Genomic DNA, 25,028 nt, shown 5'->3' on the forward strand with positions numbered 1-25,028 from the left:
GGCACCCAGAGCATCTGACTGCAGCGGAGAGAGAGAAACACCATAAAGGAATTAGGGAAAGAGAGAATGGCTGAATGAAAACACTAACAGGAGAAAAACTACCCATACGTGGAGCCTAGGTCTAGTGGGGGGAAACAAGGTCGCTAGCCACAGTAAAGGCAGGGGGGGGGGGGTTCTGGAGACTTGCCTCAGCAAGTTGGAGGATGTCAAGGCAACATGAAAGATTTTAAACTATAGAGCTAGCATGTATAGTATATGGACAGAGGGCTACACTTCAGTATAGTGACTTGGTGGCTGTACTGCATAGGCAGGTTTGCTGTCTGTTAAGTCAGTGTCTCTTCAAGCTGCTGTATATGGGCTTGGACAAACAGGATATGAATCATAATGCAAAACCGGTTTGAAGGCACTGACTGTACTGTAAGTCATGGATAGAAGGGTGATCCATGAGGCAAAACAGATATTGGCATAGCACACATTCCAGCCTCCAGGCCAAAACAGACAGAGAGAGGGGACTAGTTAGAGGGAGAAGGGAAGAAAGTCATAGGTTTGTATACAGGTTAATGTACTGTAAATAAACCATATCTGATCGTACACAGTATTAGCACAGAGATCTAATGTTAAGCACCCATTAAAGAGTCTCCAGGGTGAGTAGTGTGTGTGGTGTGTGTGTGTGCGCACGTCGGGCGTGGCTGGTGCCGGCTGGCTTCTCCTCTATGAGGGCGTTAGAGGAGATGATGGGTGACAGGGCGTGAGGCAGTGCCCTCGCCCAGACCTTCTCTGGCCTGAGGCGGGACTCCGTGACGCCCCTTGCCCCCAAGCTGTCAGCAGCAGCGCTGTGAGCCCAGTTCCAGCTTTAGGCCCTGGGAAAGGGGTCAGGGACAGGGCTGGTGTCCCCAGTCAGGCCTCTTTAGCGCAGCTTATAGCTCACTTCTAGACCTACCAGGGATCAAAGATCCCTTTACTATTCACATGGCATGAGGTAATAACCTGGTAATAACATAGTGATGGCTCACATGAGAAGCAGCACCACTCTAAAGGGCCTGCTTTGAGAGCAGCTTGAAAGATGCTCAACATGTTAACATGCTCAACTAAACAGCCCCCTGGCTGTAGCCTAGCGTTAATTCAATTCACCATTATCACTGTAGGAAAAAATAATTTTAATTTAATAAATAAAACTAGCAGACAGCTAGTTGAGGTGATGACCTGCGTTGCATGTCGGTTAGGGTTATGAGTCTATAACATAGCCTACACTACGCTACATGGAGCACGCACATTTTGGCGATCTGCTTGAATAATATCCCACGGAATAAAGCACACAGGACAAACAATAGGCGTAGTAGTGCTCCGAGGTGGTCAAACTAGATCTTTCTAAACATCTGTCCTCACGGGGAGTCCACATGCAGGGGGAAGTAGAGACGAGCAGAGAGCAGCACTGAGCACACAGGGGGACTGTCTGACCGTCACCCCTGACAACGAGCTGTGCCCTGCCTAAACCAGTCCCCCCGTGCCGCTCTCCACATCCTCATTTCTGCTCAAACATAAACCGCTTGCTTTGTGACTGAACGTTGTTGCTAATGCAGCCAGGCTTGTTTCGTTTCTTATTATACGGTATGTGATAAAATAATGATTGGTCAGTGAAGAACCAAACCAGTGGCCAATGACAGAGGTGGTGGTGTGGCCAGAATGCCAGTGTTACAGAGTCCGTAAGCAGCCATTGATTTGTGTGTGTATTGTGTTTGTTCTCCATTACAGGCAGATCCACACAGGTGTCTATCTCTAGGGAAGATAGAGTGAGCAAGAGATGAGGGTAGAGAGGAAGGGAGTAGGAGGTCCTCACAGTAAACAGGAAGCGATGGAGAGGATTATTGGTGGGCGTGGCCCTGCTGTGCCAACTCTTTGCTTTTTACCTTTCCATCTTCCTGTCTAGGGTCTCTCTCTATCCCTACCAAATGTGTACATTGAGGGCATCTTTATGTAATTTGTGCAGCCCAAGTGGCAGAGGGGGGGGAAGGGAATAGTGGAATAGAATGTGAGGTTATGTAACAACAGCAGTGCTGATTCTGACAAACATCAAAATCAACCATTCCTCTCATGTTTTCTTGCGATAATAACGCTGGCGCACCGAGGACAGGGAGGGAGTGTGTGTGTGTGTACTGAGGCACTTCCCTTACCACTTCAACTCCTCAGGTCATCAATGGTAGCAAGAAGGGACAACAGCTGGGAACAAGCTTCAATAGGATTAAATTATCCAGAGCACATCAGGGCATGATGCATAAATAAAAAAGGATGTATTATTAGAGAGTTCCTTTCTGTACAGTAAGAGCCCCCTATCATTCAGCTGTTGGTAGCCACAGGCCAAGCATTTCATTCTCCTGTCGGCAAGTGAGCATCCTAGGGGAGCATTTACATTAAATCAAGTGTGTTGAAAACAACTAGCATTTGAGTTCAGTTGGGGCTGGGATAGGCTAATTTGTGTTGCAACGGAAGCCTAATCTTTATAATAGTCTTACTACAAATCCAAATGCGTACAGAGAAACTACACACACATTGAACTGCAGCCGGCTGCACACTGCGCCAACAACGCAAAGGAAGCAGAATAACTCTTGTTTGGCAAATGTAATGTCCAACCGTAAAAGGCACTTAACACAACATTACCATCAGTCTGCATTGATTTTCCTCTTACCGAACATTGCAAGTGACCATACATGAGACGATTAAATGGAAATCAATTAGGTATGTAGCCAGTGAGTCCATCCAACTGCTGTAAATAAACAGTCTGTTCGAAACAAAGACACAAACAGTATTTTTCTGTCTCCGTCTCAGTCTCAGTACAGTATACACACAGACACACACTCGGTCTCAGTCGCTCAGTCTCAGTACAGTATACACACAGACACACACTCGGTCTCAGTCGCTCAGTCTCTGTATGGTATACACACAGACACACACTCGGTCTCAGTCGCTCAGTCTCTGTATGGTATACACACAGACACACACTCGGTCTCAGTCGCTCAGTCTCTGTATGGTATACACACAGACACACACTCGGTCTCAGTCGCTCAGTCTCTGTATGGTATACACACAGACACACACTCGGTCTCAGTCGCTCAGTCTCTGTATGGTATACACACAGACACACACTCGGTCTCAGTCGCTCAGTCTCTGTATGGTATACACACAGACACACACTCGGTCTCAGTCGCTCAGTCTCTGTATGGTATACACACAGACACACACTCGGTCTCAGTCGCTCAGTCTCTGTATGGTATACACACAGACACACACTCGGTCTCAGTCGCTCAGTCTCTGTATGGTATACACACAGACACACACTCGGTCTCAGTCGCTCAGTCTCTGTATGGTATACACACAGACACACACTCGGTCTCAGTCGCTCAGTCTCTGTATGGTATACACACAGACACACACTCGGTCTCAGTCGCTCAGTCTCTGTATGGTATACACACAGACACACACTCGGTCTCAGTCGCTCAGTCTCTGTATGGTATACACACAGACACACACTCGGTCTCAGTCGCTCAGTCTCTGTATGGTATACACACAGACACACACTCGGTCTCAGTCGCTCAGTCTCTGTATGGTACACACAGACACACAGGCCCTCAGTCTTAGTCTCATTCAATCTCTGAAACACACAGCTCCTGCCAGACAGAGTTATGAAGATGCTGGGTTTGTAATTAAACACCTTGATCGCCCACTGCTGCTCACACTGGAGGCAGAGCTAATCCTCAAACTGACTATTGAGGAGAGCAGGCGAAGATACGCTACACCAGCTGGACATGGAATCTGAATGACAACATACAAGGATACTTGGAAAGGGTTCAGACCAAGGGAGGTCAACATAACCAATGGGTCTTGAGATTGTGAGATGGAGGCTAAACTATAGCCTTGAGCGACGTTTTAGACTCAGGACTGACAACACAGTAATGCTTCTCTAGAACATGGAACCAACTATCTATCTGAAGCCAGTGAGTCAATCCAACAGAGTCAGAATGAAGACCATAAGATTTAGTTCCATAAAGGAAAAAGCAGTAATGACACACATGCCTTGTTTGGCCAGGCATTAGAGAATACAGAAGCATAAAATAGGCCTGGCTGTTCCTAGTTTTCCAAGGGAAATGTAATGTACAGTCTGAGAATAAACATAGGTGACATAATCTGAAGCTAAGCACTAGTTCAGCCTGTTTCAGCTGTAACATACTGGGTCCACTGCGGTTGGGGAGATTAATGATGGATTGATCATTAATGACAGAAATACCCTATGCTGTGGCAAAGAGCCAGTCTTGGGACCTAACCCAGATTACTAATTGTCAGTCTTGAGAGCAGGAGACTCGTGGATGGAGGGGATTTGTATCCTCTGATCATAAACAACCATATTCTCTGGTAGAACGACCTGTTCCACTGGTATGCAAAACCCATGTCTATTGCAAACACAGCTGTATGTAAGAATAATGACACGTTCACATGCTAGTCAGATATAGGAAGTCAGACATTTCCGAGTTTCCTAGATCTGACGAGCACGTGAACGCGGCATAACTCCAGGGGAGTAGACACTATATCAAAATGGAGTTGGCAGGCCAATCACTCCATTCAATAAAAGACCATTTCAAGTTGCACAGCTATGACTAACCATCAAGTCTAAAGCGCTTTTACCTTAGGAAAACATGAAGTCAGTGAAGTGATGTTATAGCGCGAGACGACTGCATAGCGTTGGAACGGTTTGATGTGTTACTTCATCACGCTGACACACAGTTACCTGGAACCGATTGTAATCTACACGCCTGAGAGGGACATTAACAATATTATATCTGAAAACGTTGCAGCCCGATAATGGGAAACAGATTAGTTTTATATGCGCAACATAATACCATTCGTTTCTTTAGTACTAACTAATTTAAAATCATATTAGCTACATTAGTATCCCGTGCCTTTGTTATGAGAATGACGTTCGTTGGAAAAGAGCTGCACATCACTGTGGCTTGCGCGCAATTAATGAAATGGAAGCCCCAGCCGGAGTAGACAAAAGACGGTCCGTTTTCAAAACTGTTTTGAGCTGCCAATCTAGCAACTAACAAGGCAATCATAATATTAGCTAGCCTTGCTAGATTGTGTTAAACGATGACACGTTGTAGACAGCACGTAAATATTCGAATTAAGGCAAGTGACGAATGCCCAGTAAAACCGAATCACCCTGTCTGGCTGAGACAACACCGCCATTCATGCTTGCATTTCAAGGGAGGGGCGCGCGATGTGGCTAACTGGAGCTAGCTAGCACACTAGATTAAATAACGTAACTAGTTAGTTAGCTAAATTGAGCTAATAAACGGCATAGCCACATGGGATCTGGCTTTATAGCATTAGCTATACAATTTAGTTGGTCAGATAAAGACAACCATATCAAATGACTTGAGCGAAGCAGTGACAGGCCAAGGTTCAGCAGTGTCCCTGTAACTAATGGCAACAACGGACTGGACAGCATCTTCTGTTTCAGTTTGCCACACAGACTAGCCATATGTGACAGACATGGTACGAAAAACTAGCTATCACATGTTTTGTTGCCAAACTTTAAAAAAAACAACGTTTTATTCACTTGCCTCATGTTTACTGACATATGCAGCCTGAACTAAGACAAAAATGATGACTTACCACCATTCCGATATCCAGGTTCGGGGGAAAAGGGTCGGATGGGCTCCGTCTGCAAATTCCAATCTCACTGGTTTAAATTAATGTTTTGATGCATTCGTTAAAGTGGCCCTCCGCTTCTTGATATGTAACGTTCGCAAACTATGCCAATAGTTTACCTCACATTTAGAAAATATTGAAGCATCATTGCTAGTTGTGAATCTAACACGAAAAAGGACCTCCTAACCAGCCCTCCAAGACAGGACTGTGAGGAGTGACTGGAACAACGAGGGGGTGGCGAAATCTAGTTCGTTGCTTTGGCAAAAAACAAATTTTCAGCGAGATCCTGATGAAAATGTAGACAACTGTCTCCATATTATAGACGACATAATTTGCTAGTTAGAAATCTGAAGAAGTTCTCGGTTCATGCAAAATCGTCCTTTCTACATCGTTAGTAGGCTGCATTCATTGCCTCAGTTCAGGCAATGAGATGTTTCTACACACGTGTGGTTGAAATGTGGATAAGCAGTGTCTATCCGCCGATACCAAAACTCAAAGTGATGTGTATTTTATGGAAACGTAAAGATTGAGTGTAAGGCTCTAGTTAATCGTAAATAAGACAACATTATTTTAACGCCAACAATGATAAACACTTTTTGTATCTTCATTGATCAGCCAAAAAGACTCGTTTAGACAGAGCTCCCCTATTTTGTGTAAATGCTGAGGTCCAGTTGATGCCCCTGATCGGACAAAGGCGTAAGAAGCAGACTGGCTATCCTTTATTTATGCTTTCAAGTTAAATCTAAATATATTCAGCTAGCTGTCTTTTTCCTTGCATTATATTTAGATTGGTGAGACTTGATACAAGCATTATTTATCATCCAATTACTTCCCAAGACAGACATCCTAATCTGTTTTAACACATTGCTATTTCCTAGAAATTGTGCACTGAGGGCAAAAGGTTTTAGTTCCACAATACTTCTAATCTCAAATAGAATCCAACAGTATTATCCTATATTCTCCCCAATGTATGGCACAATTGAGAATGCCTCAGGCTATGGTAAAGTTGAATACTCCAAATGGTAGTTGGACAAAATATTCAATATCAGTTATCTTAAAAGCTGACCTTCTCGTCCATTTTGTATACCGTTACAATTTAAAGCAAGGTATGTATAGCAACCCTACCTTTCAACGGTCGGTTTATTAAAGAATCAAGATGGTATTGGAGCCCCATCTTGTGACCAATTTATGAACTACCCCACCTCACCTCACCAACCTCTTTCATTGCCTGGGCTGGAGGACAGGAAAGGTGAGTGCCAGGCAAATATGTCAAGACATTTGGTTTATTTTAAAAACTTTGCATTGGTTTGAATCCACCGCTTCAAAATAAGCCACTTTAATGTACAAACATTTAGATTTTACATTTAAAAAAAATAATGGTTTGCTGTATGAATAACAGAGGCTACCCGGAAATACATAATTGCCATTGGAAGTAGTTTCCACAATAGCATATACATAAATGAGATCACCAATCTCACATTTCAGACATTCGAGATGCATAGGAGACATACCAACTAAGAAAATCTGAGTGATGTTCAGAAATTATTTACAAATTAAAATGTTAAAATAAAAAAAATGGAGATCAGTAAATTCTAAACTTCATACGGGCATGGTTCATGTCTAACCATTGCAACCAGGGCCAGTGCCATGTACAGTGTTTCGTAGCCTAGTTTAACCATGTTCCATGAGTAAAATGACATCCCTACTCTGTGGTAATTGAAAACATGTCAGATAGCTGGATGAGTGGCCTGGCAACTGTATTAGGCCATCAGTGTGATTCTCACACACTCCCAGTCAAAAAACACTTGCACATACATACACAAGGGAAACATTGTCTATCTCAGTCCCAGTTTCTTTTTCTCCTTCTGTTTCTTGCGTACAACTTCCATGTTCCTGTCCTTCCACATGCTCTTTCTCAGTTTGATGGGTCTGCTGCCCACATACTTCCCTGTGAAAAAAATAAGAGTTTATGATCAGTTGAGAATTGGACTGGTGCCACCACACAGGTAGGTGTTAGGAAAGGAGAAGTCATTCTCAACACACATAACTGCTCACCATTCATCTCTCTCATGGTGTGGATGTAATCATTAGGGTCCTTGAAGCTGACAAAGCTGTAGCCCTTGGCCGTGCATTTGTCACCTTCCTTAGCTTTCTACCTATGCTTTCTTGCTAAATTATGCAGCTAATCCTGTGTTTGCATGAAAAAAGAAAAATCCATGTTCCCACGAGATATTACTTACTACAGAGCCTCAGAATTAAAAGCTTCAGATCAGGAGTTACTCCTCATTTTAAAATGACATCTTGGGGTTGGACACAAAACTTGTTGGCCATTTCACACATACTATTGCTCACCGTTCATCTCCCTCATGGCGCGGACGTAGTCATTGGGGTCCTTGAAGCTGACAAAGCCGTAGCCCTTGGTCTTGCCAGTGCGTTTGTCCCGCACCACCTTGGCTTTCAGGTAGGAGGGGTAGCGGCTGAATGCCCTTGCCAGGATGTCGTCATTCACCTCATTGCCAAGGTCGCCACAGAAGATTCTGAAATCATCTGGATGGAGGAGGAAAGTCAGATGAGGTGTGATGCTGAGCAAAGAGGGAGGGACAAAAAGGGAATGGGACAGTCGCCTGTTTGTAGTGAAAACAAAAATTATACTATTCTATATACAGGTAAGTAGGTAGCTGCTTTTAGCAATGCTAGTATTTTACACACTAGTGTTGCTGGGAATTAGCTTGCGAAAGAAATACAATTCCACGTACTCTGTTAATTGTCCTTATGGTCCTTATGCAGGGGGGAATTTGAGGAAGAAAAAAAAGCAGGGACTTATTTAACTGATCCACCTTTCGAAATTCTGTCAAACTATACATTCCTTTAGATGTTAATGGAAGATATAATTAAACAGGATTTCAAAATGTGGGTCTGTTGTAGACCCTGCAGTTCCTCAGAGGCCTCATTGCCTGCATCCGTAATGGGTCTGTGGTCAAACGCCCACCCCTCATCACTGTCAAACGCTCTCTAAAACACTTCAGCGAGCAGGCCTTTCTAATCAACCTGGCCCGGGGTATCCTGGAAGGATATTGACCTAATCTCGTCAGTAGAGGATGACTGGTTATTCTTTAAAAGTGCCTTCCTCACCATCTTCAATAAGCATGCCCCATTCAAAACATTTAGAACCAGGAACAGATATAGACCTTGGTTCTCTCCAGACCTGACTGCCCTTGACCAGCACAAAAACATCCTGTGTCGTTCTGCATTAGCATCGAATAAACCCAGTGACATGCAACTTTTCAGGTAAGTTAGGAACCAATATACACAGGCAGTTGAAAAAGCTAGCCTTAGCTTTCCTAAGCAGAAATTTTCATCCTGTAGCACAAACTCAAAAAAGTTCTGGGACACTAAAGTCCATGGAGAATAAGAGCACCTCCTCCTAGCTGCCCACTGCACTGAGGCTAGGAAACACTGTCACCACCGATCAAAACACTATAATTGAGAATTTCAATAAGCATTTTCCCACCTGGCTACCCCTAACCCGATCAAAAGACCTGCATGCCCCACAGCAACTTGCCCAAGCCTCCCCCATTTCTCCTTCACACAAATCCAGATAGCTGATGTTCTGAAAGAGCTGCAAAACCTGGACCCCTACAACTCAGCCGGGCTAGACAATCTGGACCCTCTCTTTCTAAAATTATCTGCCGAAATTGTTGCAACCCCTATTACTAGCCTGTTCAACCGCTCTTTCGTATCGTCTGAGATCCCCAAAGATTGGAAAGCTGCCTCGATCATCCCCCTCTTCAAAGGGGGAGACACTAGACCCAAACTGCTATGGACGTATATCCTACCCTGCCTTTCTAAGGTCTTCGAAAGCCAAGTTAACAGATTACCGACCATTTCGAATCCCACCGTACCTTCTCCGCTATGCCATCTGGTTTCAGGGCTGGTCATGAATACGGTGCAGCCGTATTCATCGACCTGGCCAAGGCTTTCGACTGTCAATTACCACATCCTCATCGGCAGACTAAACAGCCTTGGTTTCTGAAATGATTTTCCCCTCACCTGGTTCACCAACTACTTCTCTGATAGAGTTCAGTGTGTCAAATCGGGGGGCCTGTTGTCCAGACCTCTGGCAGTCTCTATGGGGGTGCCACAGGGTTCAATTCTCGGGCCGACTCTCTTCTCTGTATACATCAATGATGTGGCTCTTGCTGCTGGTGATTCTCTGTTCCACCTCTACGCAGACGATACCATTCTGTATACCTCTGGCCCTTCTTTGGACACCGTGTTAACTAACCTCAATGCCATACAACTCTCCTTCCGTAGCCTCCAACTGCTCTTAAATACAAGTCAAACTAAATGCATCCTCTTCAAACGATCGCTGCCCGAACCTGCCTGCCTGTCCAGCATCACTACTCTGGACGGTTCTGACTTAGAATATGTGGACAACTACAAATACCTAGGTGTCTGGTTAGACTGTAAAATCTCCTTCCAGACTCACATTAAGCATCGCCAATTGAAAATTAAATCTAGAATCTGCTTCCTATTTCGCAAAAAAGCATCCTTCACTCATGCTGCCAAAAATACCCTCGTAAAACTGACCATCCTACCGATCCTCGACTTCTGTGATGTCATTTACAAAATAGCCTCCAACACTCTACTCAACAAATTGGATGCAGTCTATCACAGTGCCATCCGTTTTGTCACCAAAGCCTCATATACTACCCACCACTGCGACCTATACATTCTCGTTGGCTGGCCCTCGCTTCATACTCGCCGCCAAACCCATTGGCTCCACGTCATCTACAAGTCTCTGCTAAGTAAAGCCCCGCCTTATCTCAGCTCACTGGTCACCATAGCAGCACCCACCAGTGGCACGCGCTCCAACAGGTATATCTCACTGGTCATCCCCAAAGCCAATTCCTCCTTTGCCACCTTTCCTTTCAGTTCTCTGCTGCCAATGACTGGAACGAACTGCAAAAATCACTGAAGCTGGAGACTCATATCTCCCTCACTAGCTTTAAGCACCAGCTGTCAGAGCAGCTCACAGATAACTGCACCTATGGACAATTGACAGAGTAAGTTGAAATTGAAATTGATTGAACTTCTGGAATTCGGCGGGCTATTCAGTTTTTTTGCACGCTACTTCCCAGCAACGCTAGTGTGTAAATACTAGAGTTGCTAAAAAAGAAATTGAACTAGGAATTAATCATCTCAGTGTAATCTGAAATCATTAGCTATCTTACCCGAGTCCCACTCCAGTAGACTCTGGTCCTCCCAGCTGGTGCCTGCGGCTGTACGGATACACTTCTTCGCCTTCTCTTGCTTACCCTTCTTCTTCTCTTCTGTTGTGCTATCCACTGACTGCAGAGAAACACAAGATTCTAGAGTCAGACATATTCTAGAGATTGCTGCAATACTGGCCCTTTGTAAGGTTTGGGTCAAGTCTATACCAACTAAATTGTACAAGCATTTTGAATGCAGAAAAGTTTAAACCCTTTAACTAGGGCCAGGGCTGAAAAACAAGGCAGAGTGTTCTGTACCTCAGTGTGGACGGGCTCGGGCTCTGGCATGCTGGGTCCGATAACGTTGTCATCTGCGGCGGCCAGGCTGGCCTCCTTCTTAGCCTCCAGCAGTCCGGCGGCCATCACCGCTGCCTGCTGTTCTGCTACAGACGCTGCCAGCTCCTCCTGATGAAGTCAGAGGGAGAACAGAGAGAGAAAAAAACAAATCAGAGATATGATGATAGATGAGATTCAGTGCGAATTTGCAGCAAACAGCAGCAGACTTGGAAAGTATGTAGAATGCAAATTTTAAGTAGTCGCTGAATTTATTTTGAATGCAAAGGGCATTCAACTAAAAAGAGTAGAAGTGAGTGTGCTTACCATGCGAGCCTTTCTCTGGGCATGGATGTCTGGTATCTTGGGTCCGGAGGGAGCCGTGTAGACAGTGGGGGCCGCAGAGATGATGGAGGGGGTGAGCTTGGGAGGGGCCTGGGTCACAGACCTTGAGGGTGCAGACACCATGGAGTGTCCCATGGGTGTACCATGTGTCGATCCCACCTGTAGATGGTAAGATATGGTAACAACATATAGAGAAATGGAGATAATGAAGCACAACAGAACGGGGTAAGATTGACCAAGCTTGTTCACATTCCTAATTGAAGACACAGTTAACGCTGAATTTCCTTAAAGGCCTTCCCACACTGTACGTTGGATTCAGTCTTCTCCGATTATTACATGTCACACTGTGCGATCTTACCGAATTTAAATCTTTATCAACCTGGCTAGATTGTACGATTTGCTTCAATACTGACGACACGTTCTGTGATTGGCTTGCGAGCCTACGTCAGCCGATGTATGCTATGTCAACTGCAGCAGTGTATTTGATCTGCACCTGAGCCAGCACAAGCCTCCCTCTGCTTATGAGTGAGTGAAGTGAGTTCGGAAAAACTGAAGGTATGCATCTTAGAAATAGTTTTATATACAAACTTGATATGTCTGTGATAAAATAATGTAAATGTTGAAAGATAATGATAAAATAATTCCACTCTGAAACCTTATAACTGTATGAAATTGATTAGAATCATAAAATTCTAATCTGATGATGTGTGTAGTTTTAGTCAGAATTAGATTAAACAATGTATCTGTATAGTGGAAAAACACAGACTGTCTGAGCAAGGCGTAGCTTAGGATTTGAACTTGTATGTGCGTGCCGAAGAAAAAAAACGTGAACAGTTCAACTGTGTTTGGACCGACCTGGCTAGGCCTCTGAGGAATTTATGATGGCATAGGGAGTACTTCTCAAGGTTTCCCTAATCTCGGGGGAATGGAACTGTCGGCTGGGTAGTGATACACAGCGGTGAGAACTATAGAGAAAGTTAAAACTCACCTACTGTTTGTATGGAAGTATGTGCGTAGGATACCTACTGTTTGTATGGAAGTATGTGCGTGGGATACCTACTGTTTGTATGGAAGTATGAGCGTGGGATACCTACTGTTTGTATGGAAGTATGAGCGTGGGATACCTACTGTTTGTATGGAAGTATGTGCGTGGGATACCTACTGTTTGTATGGAAGTATGTGCGTGGGATACCTACTGTTTGTATGGAAGTATGTGCGTGGGATACCTACTGTTTGTATGGAAGTATGTGCGTGGGATACCTACTGTTTGTATGGAAGTATGTGCGTGGGATACCTACTGTTTGTATGGAAGTATGTGCGTGGGATACCTACTGTTTGTATGGAAGTATGTGCGTGGGATACCTACTGTTTGTATGGAAGTATGTGCGTGGGATACCTACTGTTTGTATGGAAGTATGTGCGTGGGATACCTACTGTTTGTATGGAAGTATGTGCGTGGGATACCTACTGTTTGTATGGAAGTATGTGCGTGGGATACCTACTGTTTGTATGGAAGTATGTGCGTGGGATACCTACTGTTTGTATGGAAGTATGTGCGTGGGATACCTACTGTTTGTATGGAAGTATGTGCGTGGGATACCTACTGTTTGAATGGAAGTATGTGCGTGGGATACCTACTGTTTGTATGGAAGTATGTGCGTGGGATACCTACTGTTTGTATGGAAGTATGTGCGTGGGATACCTACTGTTTGTATGGAAGTATGTGCGTGGGATACCTACTGTTTGTATGGAAGTATGTGCGTGGGATACCTACTGTTTGTATGGAAGTATGTGCGTGGGATACCTACTGTTTGTATGGAAGTATGTGCGTGGGATACCTACTGTTTGTATGGAAGTATGAGCGTGGGATACCTACTGTTTGTATGGAAGTATGTGCGTGGGATACCTACTGTTTGTATGGAAGTATGTGCGTGGGATACCTACTGTTTGTATGGAAGTCTGTGCGTAGGATACCTACTGTTTGTATGGAAGTCTGTGCGCAGCTATAAAGTGGATGTCTTTGTATAATAGACTTTTGAACGTTCTCTGAATAAACTGTACTGTCTTTGACTAATTATTATTAAACCCATGGTCTTACAGATCTCGGGGATAGGTTAGAGCTATTGATTGTCAGTTATTATCTTTGGGATTGAAAATTCTTGTGAAAACTCAGAATCAAACACGCTTCCCAAAAATAACATGGCCGCTGTGGTTTATTTTGATTGCCGATTGTGCATTTATCAAAATCCAATTAAGGTAGCCCGATTTCAGATGTCAACATTTTCAGATGTAGCCTAAACAAGATTAGGGAAATTGTTCTTCTTGCAAAGCATTTAAATATTTAAATCAAACTATTACATGGACAGTGAAGCATGTTTTCTTCTTTTGGTTCTAAAATCCAAAAGTTTGGATTTGAAATCGAACAATGACTATGGAGGTTCAAGTGCAGACTGCCAGCTTAAATTTGAGGTTATTGGGTGAACAATTGAGAAATTACCACTTTTTGTACATAGTCCCCCCATTTCAGGGGGGCAGAAGTCTTGGGACAAATTCACTTGCGTGTTAAAGTATCAAAAGTTACGTATTTGTTCCCATATTCAAATCACGCAATGACTATATCAAGCTTCTGACTAAAATTTGTTGGATGCATTTGGTCTTTGTTTTGGTTGTTTCAGATTAGGTTGTGCCCAATAAACATGTATGGTAAATATGTAGTGTGTCATTTTAGAGTCACGTTTATTATAAATAAGAATAGAATGTTTCTACATACTTTAATGTGGATGCTACCATGATTACGAATCATCCTGAATGAATCGTGAATAATGATGAGTGAGAAAGTTAGACGCACAAATACCATACTTCCAAGACGAACCTCTCACCTTTACAATAACGGGAGGTTAGCATTTCTAACTCACTTCTTATTCACAATTCAGGACTTTCTGTAATCATGGTAGCATCCACATTCATGGGCACTCACTGTATATTAATCTGACTATTCACAATAATCCTACTGTTGTGTGCATACTCAGTGCCGGCCGTGTTCCTATTGGTAAGTCACCGGGATCGGCTCGTGACACCAGCCACACACACTACACGATAAAGGCTCAACATTTCTGACACTGCCAGAACTTTGTCTGAGCCTATGACTGCATGTAGTGGTACTCAAAATCGGCAGACCTAGACCATGTCACACTGAACGAGCTAAGAAAATCGTCTACGACTTAAGAATTTTCCAACAATTTGGAAATGTGGTCTGGGAGGGCCAAATCGTGGCATAAGATGGATAAAATCGTATAGTCTGTGTGGGCCTTTAGGGAGAACATTGATATTCATTGTCCTAAAAGCCTCGGAGGAAGAAAAAGGCACTGTAGCAACTAACCGGGGGTCCTCCTGAGCTCATATGCCCCATTGGGTCCATGGGATGCTGAGGGGGTCCTTGCATGGGGGGTGCCATCATCATGGGCGGGGGAGGAGGAGGGCGTGGCAGTGGGGGAGCCATCATACCTTGTGGAGGGGGACCACGCATCATAGGCATCCTTGGACCCCCTGACAGAGAGATTTGAAATTAGCTTCCTAATACATTGTTTTTAATTTGAAGACTAAATTGTCGTAGAGATTTGATCCTATTTCTTATTTCATTTAGCTAGCACTGAGGTGAAGTCAACAACAGTAGAGATAGATTACCTGGTCTCTGCAGGATGTGCGGCATAAACGCTGGTCTCATCATTGGCGGTGGCCTGACACCTGGGGTTATAGCTGAAGAGCAGAAAAAAAAGAACAGCATAAACTGAAGAGACCTGTAGACGTGGTGGTTTAAATGATCAACATTGTTTTTGGGTAAAATAGGTATTTTAAGTATGTCTAGTAATGTACTGTGTGGTCCTCTGTAGCTCAGTTGGTAGAGCAAGGTGCTGGCAATGCCAGGATCGTGGGTTTGATTCCCGGGACCACCCATAATGAAAAATGTATTCACGCATGACTAAGTCGCTTTGGATAAATGCGTCTGCTAAATGGCATATACAGTGCATTCTGAAAGTATTCAGACTTTTTACACATTTTGTTACGTTACAGCCTTATTCTAAAATGGATTAAAAATAAATCCTCAATCTACACACAATACCCCATAATGACAAAGGAAAAACAGGTTACACATTTTTTGCAAATGTATATAAAAATATAAAAACTGAAATATCACATTTACATAAGTATTCAGACCGTTCACTCAGTACTTTGTTGAAGGATCGTAGTCCTGTTGGAAGGTGAACCTTCACCCCAGTCTGAAGTCCTAAGCTCTTTGGAGCAGGTTTTCATCAAGGATCTCTACTTTGCGCCATTCATCTTTCCTCAATGGTCTCCCAGTCCCTGCCGCTGAAAAGCATACCCACAACATGATGCTGCTACCACCATGCTTCTCCGTAGGGATTTTGCCAGGTTTCCTCCAGAAGTGATGCTGAACAAGGCACTTAACCCACTGTTCCTAGGTCGTCATTGAAAATAAGAATTTGTTCTTAACTGACTTGCCTAGTTAAATAAAGGTACAAAATAAAAAAAGTCAGGCCAAAGAGTTCAGTCTCGGTTTTATCAGACCAGATAATCTTGTTTCTCATGGTTTGAGTCTTTAGGTGGCTTTTGGCAAACTCCAAGTGGGCTATCATGTGCCTTTTACTTCCATCTGGCCACTTTACCATAAAGGCCTGATGGGTGGAATGCTGCAAAGATGTTTATCCTTCTGGAAGGTTCTCCCATCTCCATAGAGGAACTGGAGCTCTGTCAGAGTGACCATCGGGTTCTTTGTCACCTCCCTGACCAAGGCCCTTCTCCCCCGATTTAAGAATGATGGAGGACACTGTGTTCTTGGACCTTCAATGCCGCAGAAATGTTTTCGTACACTTCCCCAGACATGTTCCGTGACACAATCCTGTCTCAGAGCTCTACGGACAATTCCATCAACCTCACGGCTTGGTTTTTGCTCTGACATGCACTGTCAACTGTGGGACCTTATATAGACAAGTGTGTGCCTTTCCAAATCATGTCCAATCAATTGAATTTACCACAGGTGAACTCCAATAAAGTTGTAGAAACATCAAGGACGATCAATGGAAACAGGATGCACCTGAGCTAAATTTCGAGTCTCATAGCAAAGGGTCTGAATGTTTAAGTAAATAAGGTACCAGATTTTTTTCCTACTTAAATTTGCTAAACTTACAAACCTGTTTTCATTTTGTCATTATGGGGTATTGTGTGTATATTGATGAGGGGCAAAAAGTATTAAAGCAATTTTAGAATAGGGCTGTAACAAAATTTGGAAAAAGGGAAGGGGTCTGAATACATTCCGAATGCAAAGTATATTATGTTAATAAACGTGAATCAAACCATGTCACCTGGGCCTACAAATGCAGGGGGTGGAGGTCCCACGAAAGTGGCAGCCCTTGCATCCAAGGTTTGCTGGACCTGAGAGAGAAAGGGGATTTGAAGGAGTTGGATGCATCCGGCTAACACCACATTCTGTTTGCTTTTAGCAGAAGATAGAATGAACGAACTGAAACCTACGATTGAACATTTATATAGGAAAGATCAATCTATCTTTCCTCAAGATCTCTGTACCTGTCGGTAGGTGTTGGTGCCGATGATGGGCCGGATCATAGGAACAGCCATAGGAACACCCATAGGGAGCACCTCCATCACTACAGGGTCTCCTGCAGTCATTGCCACTTGACCCCCCAGGACCTCCTGCTCAAACCTGGATCAGAACCAACACAAGAGTTACCAATAGATGACGATTGTCATGAGCTATTGTTTGCCTGTCCTGACAGAGAAGAAAGACAATTTCGTAGGGGTTGTTTTGGCATAGTTACACGTCATTGCAATCTTATTGAAGGTAACCGAAGTGTCATGCCTGAACTCTTGTACTCACAGAGCCATTTCAGCCTCCATCTCCTTCAACCGCTCCTCTCCGGATTTCATCGCCATACTTACTGCAAAGACAAACGTTTTGTTGGTAGTCCATTATTTGGTGTTAAACACATCTGGAGAGCTACTGAAAATATGTACAGTCATCGTTTGGCTAACACCACAGGCATTGATAGTTGGCTTGTTTACGTTATAACTACTGTATTGGCTAGTAACGTGAACTGTTTGCTAATAGTTATCGCTAGTTGTCTGGCTAACGTTAACCAGGATGTCACAATTTAAAATTCAGCAAGTTAGTACAGAACGTATACGTACAAAACGTTATTACCCTAAATCGTGACGTTCCAAAACTCTTGAATCTTAACTAGCTATTTAAATAAAGCATTAATTGTTGTATTTGTCTGTCCCTACAAACCGAGGCCAACGTTGTCCAAAATAGCTAGTCGCATTATTATGACGTGAGTGTCTTGGTTGCGTTACATTCCGACGGTGTGGTTGGGTCTGTTCCAGGGTGTCTGATCTTCTTCGTGTGGTTTTCCGGCAGACAAGACACTGTTGAATAGTTGCCTTTCACAGTTCGGAAAGTGCATTGCACATTTGTTCACAAAAAAAGGGAAATTGCACCACCATCTAACCCTATTTATAAACTGGGTGGTTCGAGCCCTGAATGCTGATTGACTGACAGCCGTGTTATATCAGACCGTATACCACGGGTATGACAAAACATTTTTACTGCTCTAATTATGTTAGTAACCAGTTTAAAATAGCGATAAGGCACCTCAGGGGTTTGTGGTATATGGCCATATCCAAGAACATCCCTTAGCTGTGGTATATTGGCCAAATACCACAGCCCCTCGTGCCTTATTGCTTAAATATATACCACTATCCTCAACGCACCCCACCACCACTCCCCACTACTTTGGCCCTCACAGATCCTACACCATGCCATTGGCCAGGGAGCCTGTGTCCTGTAGTTCTTCTGCAGTTCTTCTGCAGTAAAACTACTCTGCTAGTCCGAGAACTGTTCAAGTCATTCTGTACAGGCCTACTACTCACAGGGATCCTCTCACTCATGCTTTGTCCACCATCCTCTACTTTACTCACTGCCTCAGCATAATGCTTTCTGCACTGCTCTTGTAACAGTATAGCTTCCATCCCTCTCCTCCCCCCCCGAACCAGGGATCCTCTCACTCATGCTTTGTCCACCATCCTCTACTTTACTCACTGCCTCAGCATAATGCTTTCTGCACTGCTCTTGTAACAGTATAGCTTCCATCCCTCTCCCCCCCCCCCCGAACCAGGGATCCTCTGCACACATAGAAAACCGCCACCCTCAAAGCATCGTTACCCATCGCTCCACAAAAACCACGGCCCTTGCAGAGCAAGAGGAACAACTACTTCAAGGTCTCAGAGCGAGTGACGTCACCAATTGAATCGCTATTAGCGCGCACCCCGCTAACCATTTCATATCGGTTACACTCACCCCCCTTTTCCACAGCAACCAGTGATCCGGGTCACGGCCCCAATGTAACAGTATAGCTTCCATCCCTCTCCCCTACCTGAGCTCGAACCAGGGACCTTTTGCACACAGACAACAGCCACTCCACAAAAGTGATGGATTGTTCCCCTTGCTACTTCAAGGTCTCAGAGCGAGTGACGTCACCAATTGAAACGCCATTAGCGCTCCTTTCAGCAGAGCTTTGTTCCGGAGAGCAAAGTAGGTCACAGCTCTCATCCCGAGTGGCGAAGCGCGCAGGGCCCTCTCCCTCTGGGCAGCAGACACACACAAAAATCAACACAAGTCCACTTCTGGATATTTTGACTTCTTCACCCAGCCAGATACCACAAACTGATCGGCCTAAAGGCATAGATCCACTTTCTAAATTAATCATACTCCCACTGGGCCAGAGTCATCTTAGGCATTTTCCTGATCATTGGGGTGAGTCTCAAAAGCGTTCACCTAACGGTGCAGGTTCTTCCTCTTCACTTCTGTCAGGTTCAATTCAACTGCTCACAGTTTCAGGAGTGTAACATGTAATTATCTCTCCTGTACTTGAGTCAAAGGAGAAAGTACTCGGCTTGTATTTAGCTCGTCTTGGGTTTGAACCTCACCCCCTTCTTTCTGCCTCACGTCATCTCGCTCTTTTTTCTGCCTCGTGTCATCTCGCCATCCTCCATCTTCCCGCAAGTCCACTAGCTAGCTTGCTCCAACTCCAACTCAAGCTGTCCATGTCTAGACACAACTTTTTCCAGGGGATCTGATAATCACACAGAAAGCTGTCAAGTTCAAGATGTATTGATATCCACATGGCAATCAATGAAACATCAAACTGAAATACATGTTGCGGGTGTATACATAAACTAGCATTGCTCCCTATTGTATTGGGTTGCACAAAAAACAGTCCTTGGGAAGCCAGAAGTTAAATACATTCCTATACAGGCTCCGGGGCCTGTGTGGATGGAGCATTCATCGCCACGATTCCTTCTGTAAAATCCCTGAGTCCCACAAAACGTTCAGCCACACTCACAACAATGCCTATTTCCTCAGATTTCCTCTCCATTTGTGCAGTTGTGCAGTTGATGATAACCAATGCAATCAACATTACTACGTCCATCTTCTTTAACATGCAACATGTCAGGGTCCCTCTATTGACAAGGAATATTTTCTGGTGCCAGTACTCCTACTACCATTATTTCTTCAACATCACTCCTTTCTTATACTTTTCTCACCACCTCCGGATAGGAGACATGCTGCACAGCCCTTATTCTTGCCACCTCTGTCTCCTTCACACTAGTCTGGGTTGCCATTTGATTAATTGTTCAGGGGTCTTATGGCAAGAAGCTGTTAAGGAGCCTTTTGGTACTAGACTTGGTGCTCCCTGACAATTTCTTGGCCCTTCTTCTGTCACCGCTTAGTATATAGGTCCTGGATGTCAGGAAGCTTGGTCCCAGTAATGTACTGGGCCGCACGCACTACCCTCTGTAGCGCCTTATGATCAGATGCCAAGCAGTTACCATACCAGGCGGTGATAAAACCTCTAAGGATGATCTCGATGGTGCAGCTGTATAACTTTCTGAGGATCTGGGGACCCTTGCTGAATGTCAGTCTCCTGAGGGGGAAAGGTTTTGTCGTGCCCTCCTCACAACTGTGCTGGTGTGTTTTGACGATGATAATTAGTTGGTAATGTGGACACCAAGGAACTTAAAACTCTCGACTTGCTCCACTTCAGCCTCATCGATTATAATAGGGGCCTGTTCGGCCCTCCTTTTCCTATAGTCCATGATCAGCCCCTTTGTCTCGCTCACATCAAGGGAGAGGTTGATGTCCTGGCACCACGCTGCCAGTGCTCTGACCTCCTCCCTATTGGCGGTCTCATCGTTGTCGGTGATCAGGCCTACCACTATTGTGTCATCAGCAAACTTATTGATGGTGTTGGAGTCGTGCTTGGCCACGCAGTTGTGAGCGAACAGGGAGTACAGGAGGGGCCTAATCACGCACCCCTGGGTGGCCCCAGTGTTGACGATCAGCGTGGCATATGTGTTGTTGCCTACCCTTACCACCTGGTGGCAGCCCGTCAGGAAGTCCAGGAACCAGTTGCAGAGGGAGGTGTTTAGTCCCAGGGTCCTTAGCTTCGTGAGCTGTAGTCAATGAACAGGTTTCACACATAGGTGTTCCTTTAGTCCAGGTGGGAAAGGGCAGTGTGGAGTGCGATTTGAGTACACGTCCTGGTAATCCGTCTGGCCCCGCTGCTTTGTGAATGTTTACCTGTTTAAAAGGTCTTGCTCACATCGGCTACGGAGAGCATGATCACACATTTGTCCGGAACAGCTGGTGCTCTTATGCATGCTTCAGAGTTGCTTGCCTCTTAGAGAGCATAAAAGGCATTTAGCTCATCTGATAGGCTTTCGTTACTGGGCAGCTTGGTTTCCCTTTGTAGTCGATAATATTTTCCAAGCCCTGCCACATCCAACGAGCATCAGAGCTGGTATAGTAGGATTCAATCTTAGTCCTGTATTGACACTTCGGCAAGAATCTGCACAGATCTGGGGAAGGGTAGGTAAAATATTTTGCAGCATTGAATGTCCCCAAGAAGATAGTGGCCTCCATCATTCTTAAATGGAAGAAGTTTGGAACCACCAACAATTAACCTAGAGCGGGCTGCCAGGCCAAACTGAGCAATTTGGGGAGACGAGCCTTGGTCAGGGAGGTGACCAAGAACCCGTTGGTCACTCTAACAGAGCTCCTCTGTGGAAATTGGAGAACTTTCCAGAAGAACAACCATCTCTGCAGCACTCCATCAATCAGGCTTTATGGTAGTGGCCAGACGGAAGCCACTCCTTAGTAAAATGCACAACAGCCCGCTTGGAGTTTGCCAGAAGGCACCTAAAGGACTCTCATACCATGAGAAACTAGATTCTCTGGTTTGATTAAACCAAGATTGAACGCTTTGGCCTGAATGGCAAGCGTCACGTCTGGAGGAAACCTGGCACCATCCGTACGATGAAGCATGGTGGTGGCAGCATCATGATGTGGGGATGATTTTCAACAGCAGGGACTGGGAGACTAATCAGGATTGAGGGAAACATGAACGGAGCAAAGTACACAGAGATTCATGATGAAAATCTGCTCCAGAGCACTCAGGACCTCAGACTGGGTCGAAGGTTCACCTTCCAACAGGACAATAACCCTAAGCACACAGCCAAGACAACGCAGGAGTGGCTTCGGGACAAGTTTCTGAATGTCCTTGAGTGTCCCAGACAGTGGTGGAACTAGAATTTTATACATGGGGTGGCCAGGGGTTGGCTAAGGCTAATTCAGGGGGTCCATAGACCATGACAGAAAATGTGTGTGTAACCCTAACCTGGAATCTAAGTAGCATGAATGAATCCTATGATTGCTGAAGTGATAATTCACTTAACCCGGAGTTCTTCAATGTGGCAGATAGTAACCCTTTAGGACCAGACTTCGCTAGAATTCTTTAACATACTTTGAATAGTCAGTGTCTCTAACTTGAAACTGCAGCTCAATTTCTTTCTCTCTCTCTCACACGCACACACACACACACACACACACACACACACACACACACACACACACACACACACACACACACACACACACACACACCGGAGAGACTTGGGTCACTTTGTTTTCATGAATATATACTCTGGGTCTATAAGTGTTGAACATCAAAATATTTTCAGAAAATAAAGCTAAAGCACCAAGGAAATAAGATAGCATTTGTGTGTTACGTAAATTGCATAGTTTATTTACCGAAAAGTACATTTACAAAAAACACTGCAATTTGACATACCAGGTATCAATCAGAAATGGACTTAAAAATAAAATAAATAATTTTTTTGGTGCCCATGAATACTATAAACTTACAATATCATATTTAGGCTCATATATATTATGTTAACTAATAGCAAAGAAATGTTTTGGTTTTTGGTTTTGGTTTTAAAGCTGAGAATCTTCTCTTACAAGAAGCACCGCTGACTGGTGTAACAACAGAAATCTTACAAAGTCGAAATAGTTCATGGAAGACCTCTTTATAAGGTTCTAGAAACACAACAAAGTCAAGAAGAGTAGACGGTCTGTCCCTTACACTTTTCTCTATCCTATTAAGAAGCCGCGTGGTTTGATGAACCTCATGTTTGAGGTCCTCTAAATCTGACTCAAAGGTCTGAGCAAAGGCAAACAGAGGCTCCTCATTCAAGAATGTTGTATTCTTTGGGTTGAGAGACTGGACCCCTTGCATTATCTCGCAATTCTTCTTTGAAAAACTCCTCTGCACTTCAGCTGTGAGACTGTCAAGCATGAAGCACCTGATAAAAGATAGCTCTTTGGATGCTCTCACTACCACTGGTCACTATTTTTCTGTCCGACATTGCTCATCATCAATGAGTCGTGAAATTTCAAGCTCTTTTTAGGCTCTTTTACACACTGTTTGTACACTTATTTTGCAGTGCTCTGCAATCTCTTCAACCTCGTTCCATAGTTCTTCAAAGTAATCCTCACTTATGTAGTCCTGTAATGTGTCTGTATGGGCACCTACTAGGTCCACAGCCCTTACTAGGTCAAGAAAGCTTGATTGGAGCATGTCAGAAAGACATTTGGCATCACCAAGCACTTTACAAAAGGTCATCAAAAGTCCTATGAAATGTAAATCTGAGAAAGAAGGCCCCTTGCCTCCACTGATCTATCACCACTATTTTAAAGTGTGTTATCCTGTAACACTCTCAGAACTGCTGGAAGCCTGTCCTTCAGATTACAGCATGTTAAAGTCAGAGGTTTGCATACACTTAGGTTGGAGTCATTAAAACTAGTGTTAAACTATAGTTTTGGCAAGTCGGTTAGGACTTTGTGCATAACACAAGCAATTTTTCCAACAATTGTTTACAGACAGATTATTTCACTGCATCACAATTCCAGTGGGTCAGAAGTTTACATACACAAAGTTGACTGTGCCTTTAAATAGCTTGGAAAATTCCCGAAAATTATGTCATGGCTTTAGAAGCTTCTGTTAGGCTAATTGACATAATTTGAGTCAATTGGAGGTGTACCTGTGGATGTATTTCAAGGCCTACCTTCAAACTCACTTCCTCTTTGCTTGACATCATGGGAAAATCCAAAGAAATCAGCCAAGACCTCTGAAAAGAAATTGGAGACCTCCACAAGTCTGGTTCATCCTTGGGAGCAATTTCCAAACACCTGAAGGTACCACGTTCATCTGTAAAAACAATAGTATGCAAGTATAAACACCATGGGACCACGCAACCGTCATACCGTTCAGGAAGGAGACGCGTTCTGTTTCCTAGAGATGAACGTACTTTGGTGTGAAAGTGCAAATCAATCCCAGAACAACAGCAAAGGACCTTGTGAAGATGCTGGAGGAAACCGGTATAAAAGTATCTATATCCACAGTAAAACGAGTCATATATCAGCAAGGAAGAAGCCACTGCTCCAAAACTGCCATAAAAAAGCCAGACTACGATTTGCAACAGCACATCGGAACAAAGATCATACTTTTTGGAGAAATTCCCTCTGGTCTGATGAAACAAAAATAGAACTGTTTGGCCATAATGACCATCGTTATGTTTGGAGGGAAAAGGGGGATGCTTGCAACCTGAAGAACACCATCCCAACCGTGAAGCACGGGGGTGGGAGCATCATGTTGTGGGGGTGCTTTGCTGCAGGAGGGACTGGTGCACTTCACAAAATAGATGGCATCATGAGGAAAGGAAAATTATGCGGATATATTGAAGCAACATCTCAAGACATCAGTCAGGAAGATAAAGCTTGGTTGCAAATGGGTCTTCCGAATGGACAATGACCCCAAGCATACTTCCAAAGTTGTGGGAAAATGGCTTAAGGACAACAAAGTCAAGGTATTGGAGTGGCCATCACAAAGCCCTGACCTCAATGTTATAGAAAATGTGTGCCTAGAACTGAAACGGTTTGTGCGAGCAAGGAGGCCTACAAATCTGACTCAGTTACACCAGCTCCGTTAGGAGGAATGG

The 25,028-nt window shown here is 44.1% G+C and overlaps 2 protein-coding genes across 3 annotated transcripts in view; both read right to left on the minus strand.

The window, feature by feature from the left end:
* arhgap33 (Rho GTPase activating protein 33) overlaps positions 1-6,119 on the minus strand; it is a 49,823-nt gene extending 43,704 nt beyond the window's left edge. Inside the window, 1 exon segment of the mRNA XM_064946015.1 lies at positions 5,668-6,119. Coding sequence (XP_064802087.1) covers positions 5,668-5,673 — 6 coding nt within the window. The 5' untranslated portion in view covers positions 5,674-6,119.
* Positions 6,120-6,970: 851 nt separating this feature from the next.
* On the minus strand, positions 6,971-17,974 carry rbm42 (RNA binding motif protein 42). Of its 2 annotated transcripts, none has more exons than XM_064946017.1 (11): positions 17,833-17,974; positions 17,509-17,569; positions 17,199-17,334; positions 16,976-17,045; positions 15,279-15,350; positions 14,974-15,140; positions 11,577-11,753; positions 11,235-11,381; positions 10,938-11,055; positions 8,056-8,250; positions 6,971-7,651 (listed from the first exon to the last, which is right to left on the minus strand). In XM_064946017.1, the coding sequence occupies exons 2-11, from the start codon at positions 17,562-17,564 to the stop codon at positions 7,539-7,541; spliced, it is 1,251 nt and encodes a 416-aa protein (XP_064802089.1). In that variant the 5' UTR covers positions 17,565-17,569; positions 17,833-17,974; the 3' UTR covers positions 6,971-7,538. The 2 variants fall into 2 exon arrangements, with proteins under 2 accessions (XP_064802089.1, XP_064802090.1); XM_064946018.1 differs by having other exon boundaries at positions 17,820-17,974.
* Between the last annotated feature and the right edge of the window lie 7,054 nt (positions 17,975-25,028).

The sequence above is a fragment of the Oncorhynchus masou genome, chromosome 29 (genome assembly GCF_036934945.1).
Source record: "Oncorhynchus masou masou isolate Uvic2021 chromosome 29, UVic_Omas_1.1, whole genome shotgun sequence".
Classification (NCBI taxonomy): domain Eukaryota; kingdom Metazoa; phylum Chordata; class Actinopteri; order Salmoniformes; family Salmonidae; genus Oncorhynchus; species Oncorhynchus masou.

Bases quoted from the DNA above. Each gene is read 5' to 3' on its own strand.
- rbm42 (XM_064946017.1), bottom strand. From the start codon at position 17,564: ATGGCGATGAAATCCGGAGAGGAGCGGTTGAAGGAGATGGAGGCTGAA. The intron at 17,046-17,198 runs GTACAGAGATCT...TTTCTCTCTCAG, and splicing joins GCACCAACACCTACCGACAG to GTCCAGCAAACCTTGGATGC. The intron at 11,754-14,973 runs GTTAGTTGCTAC...TACCATCTACAG, and splicing joins TGAGCTCAGGAGGACCCCCG to GTGGGATCGACACATGGTAC.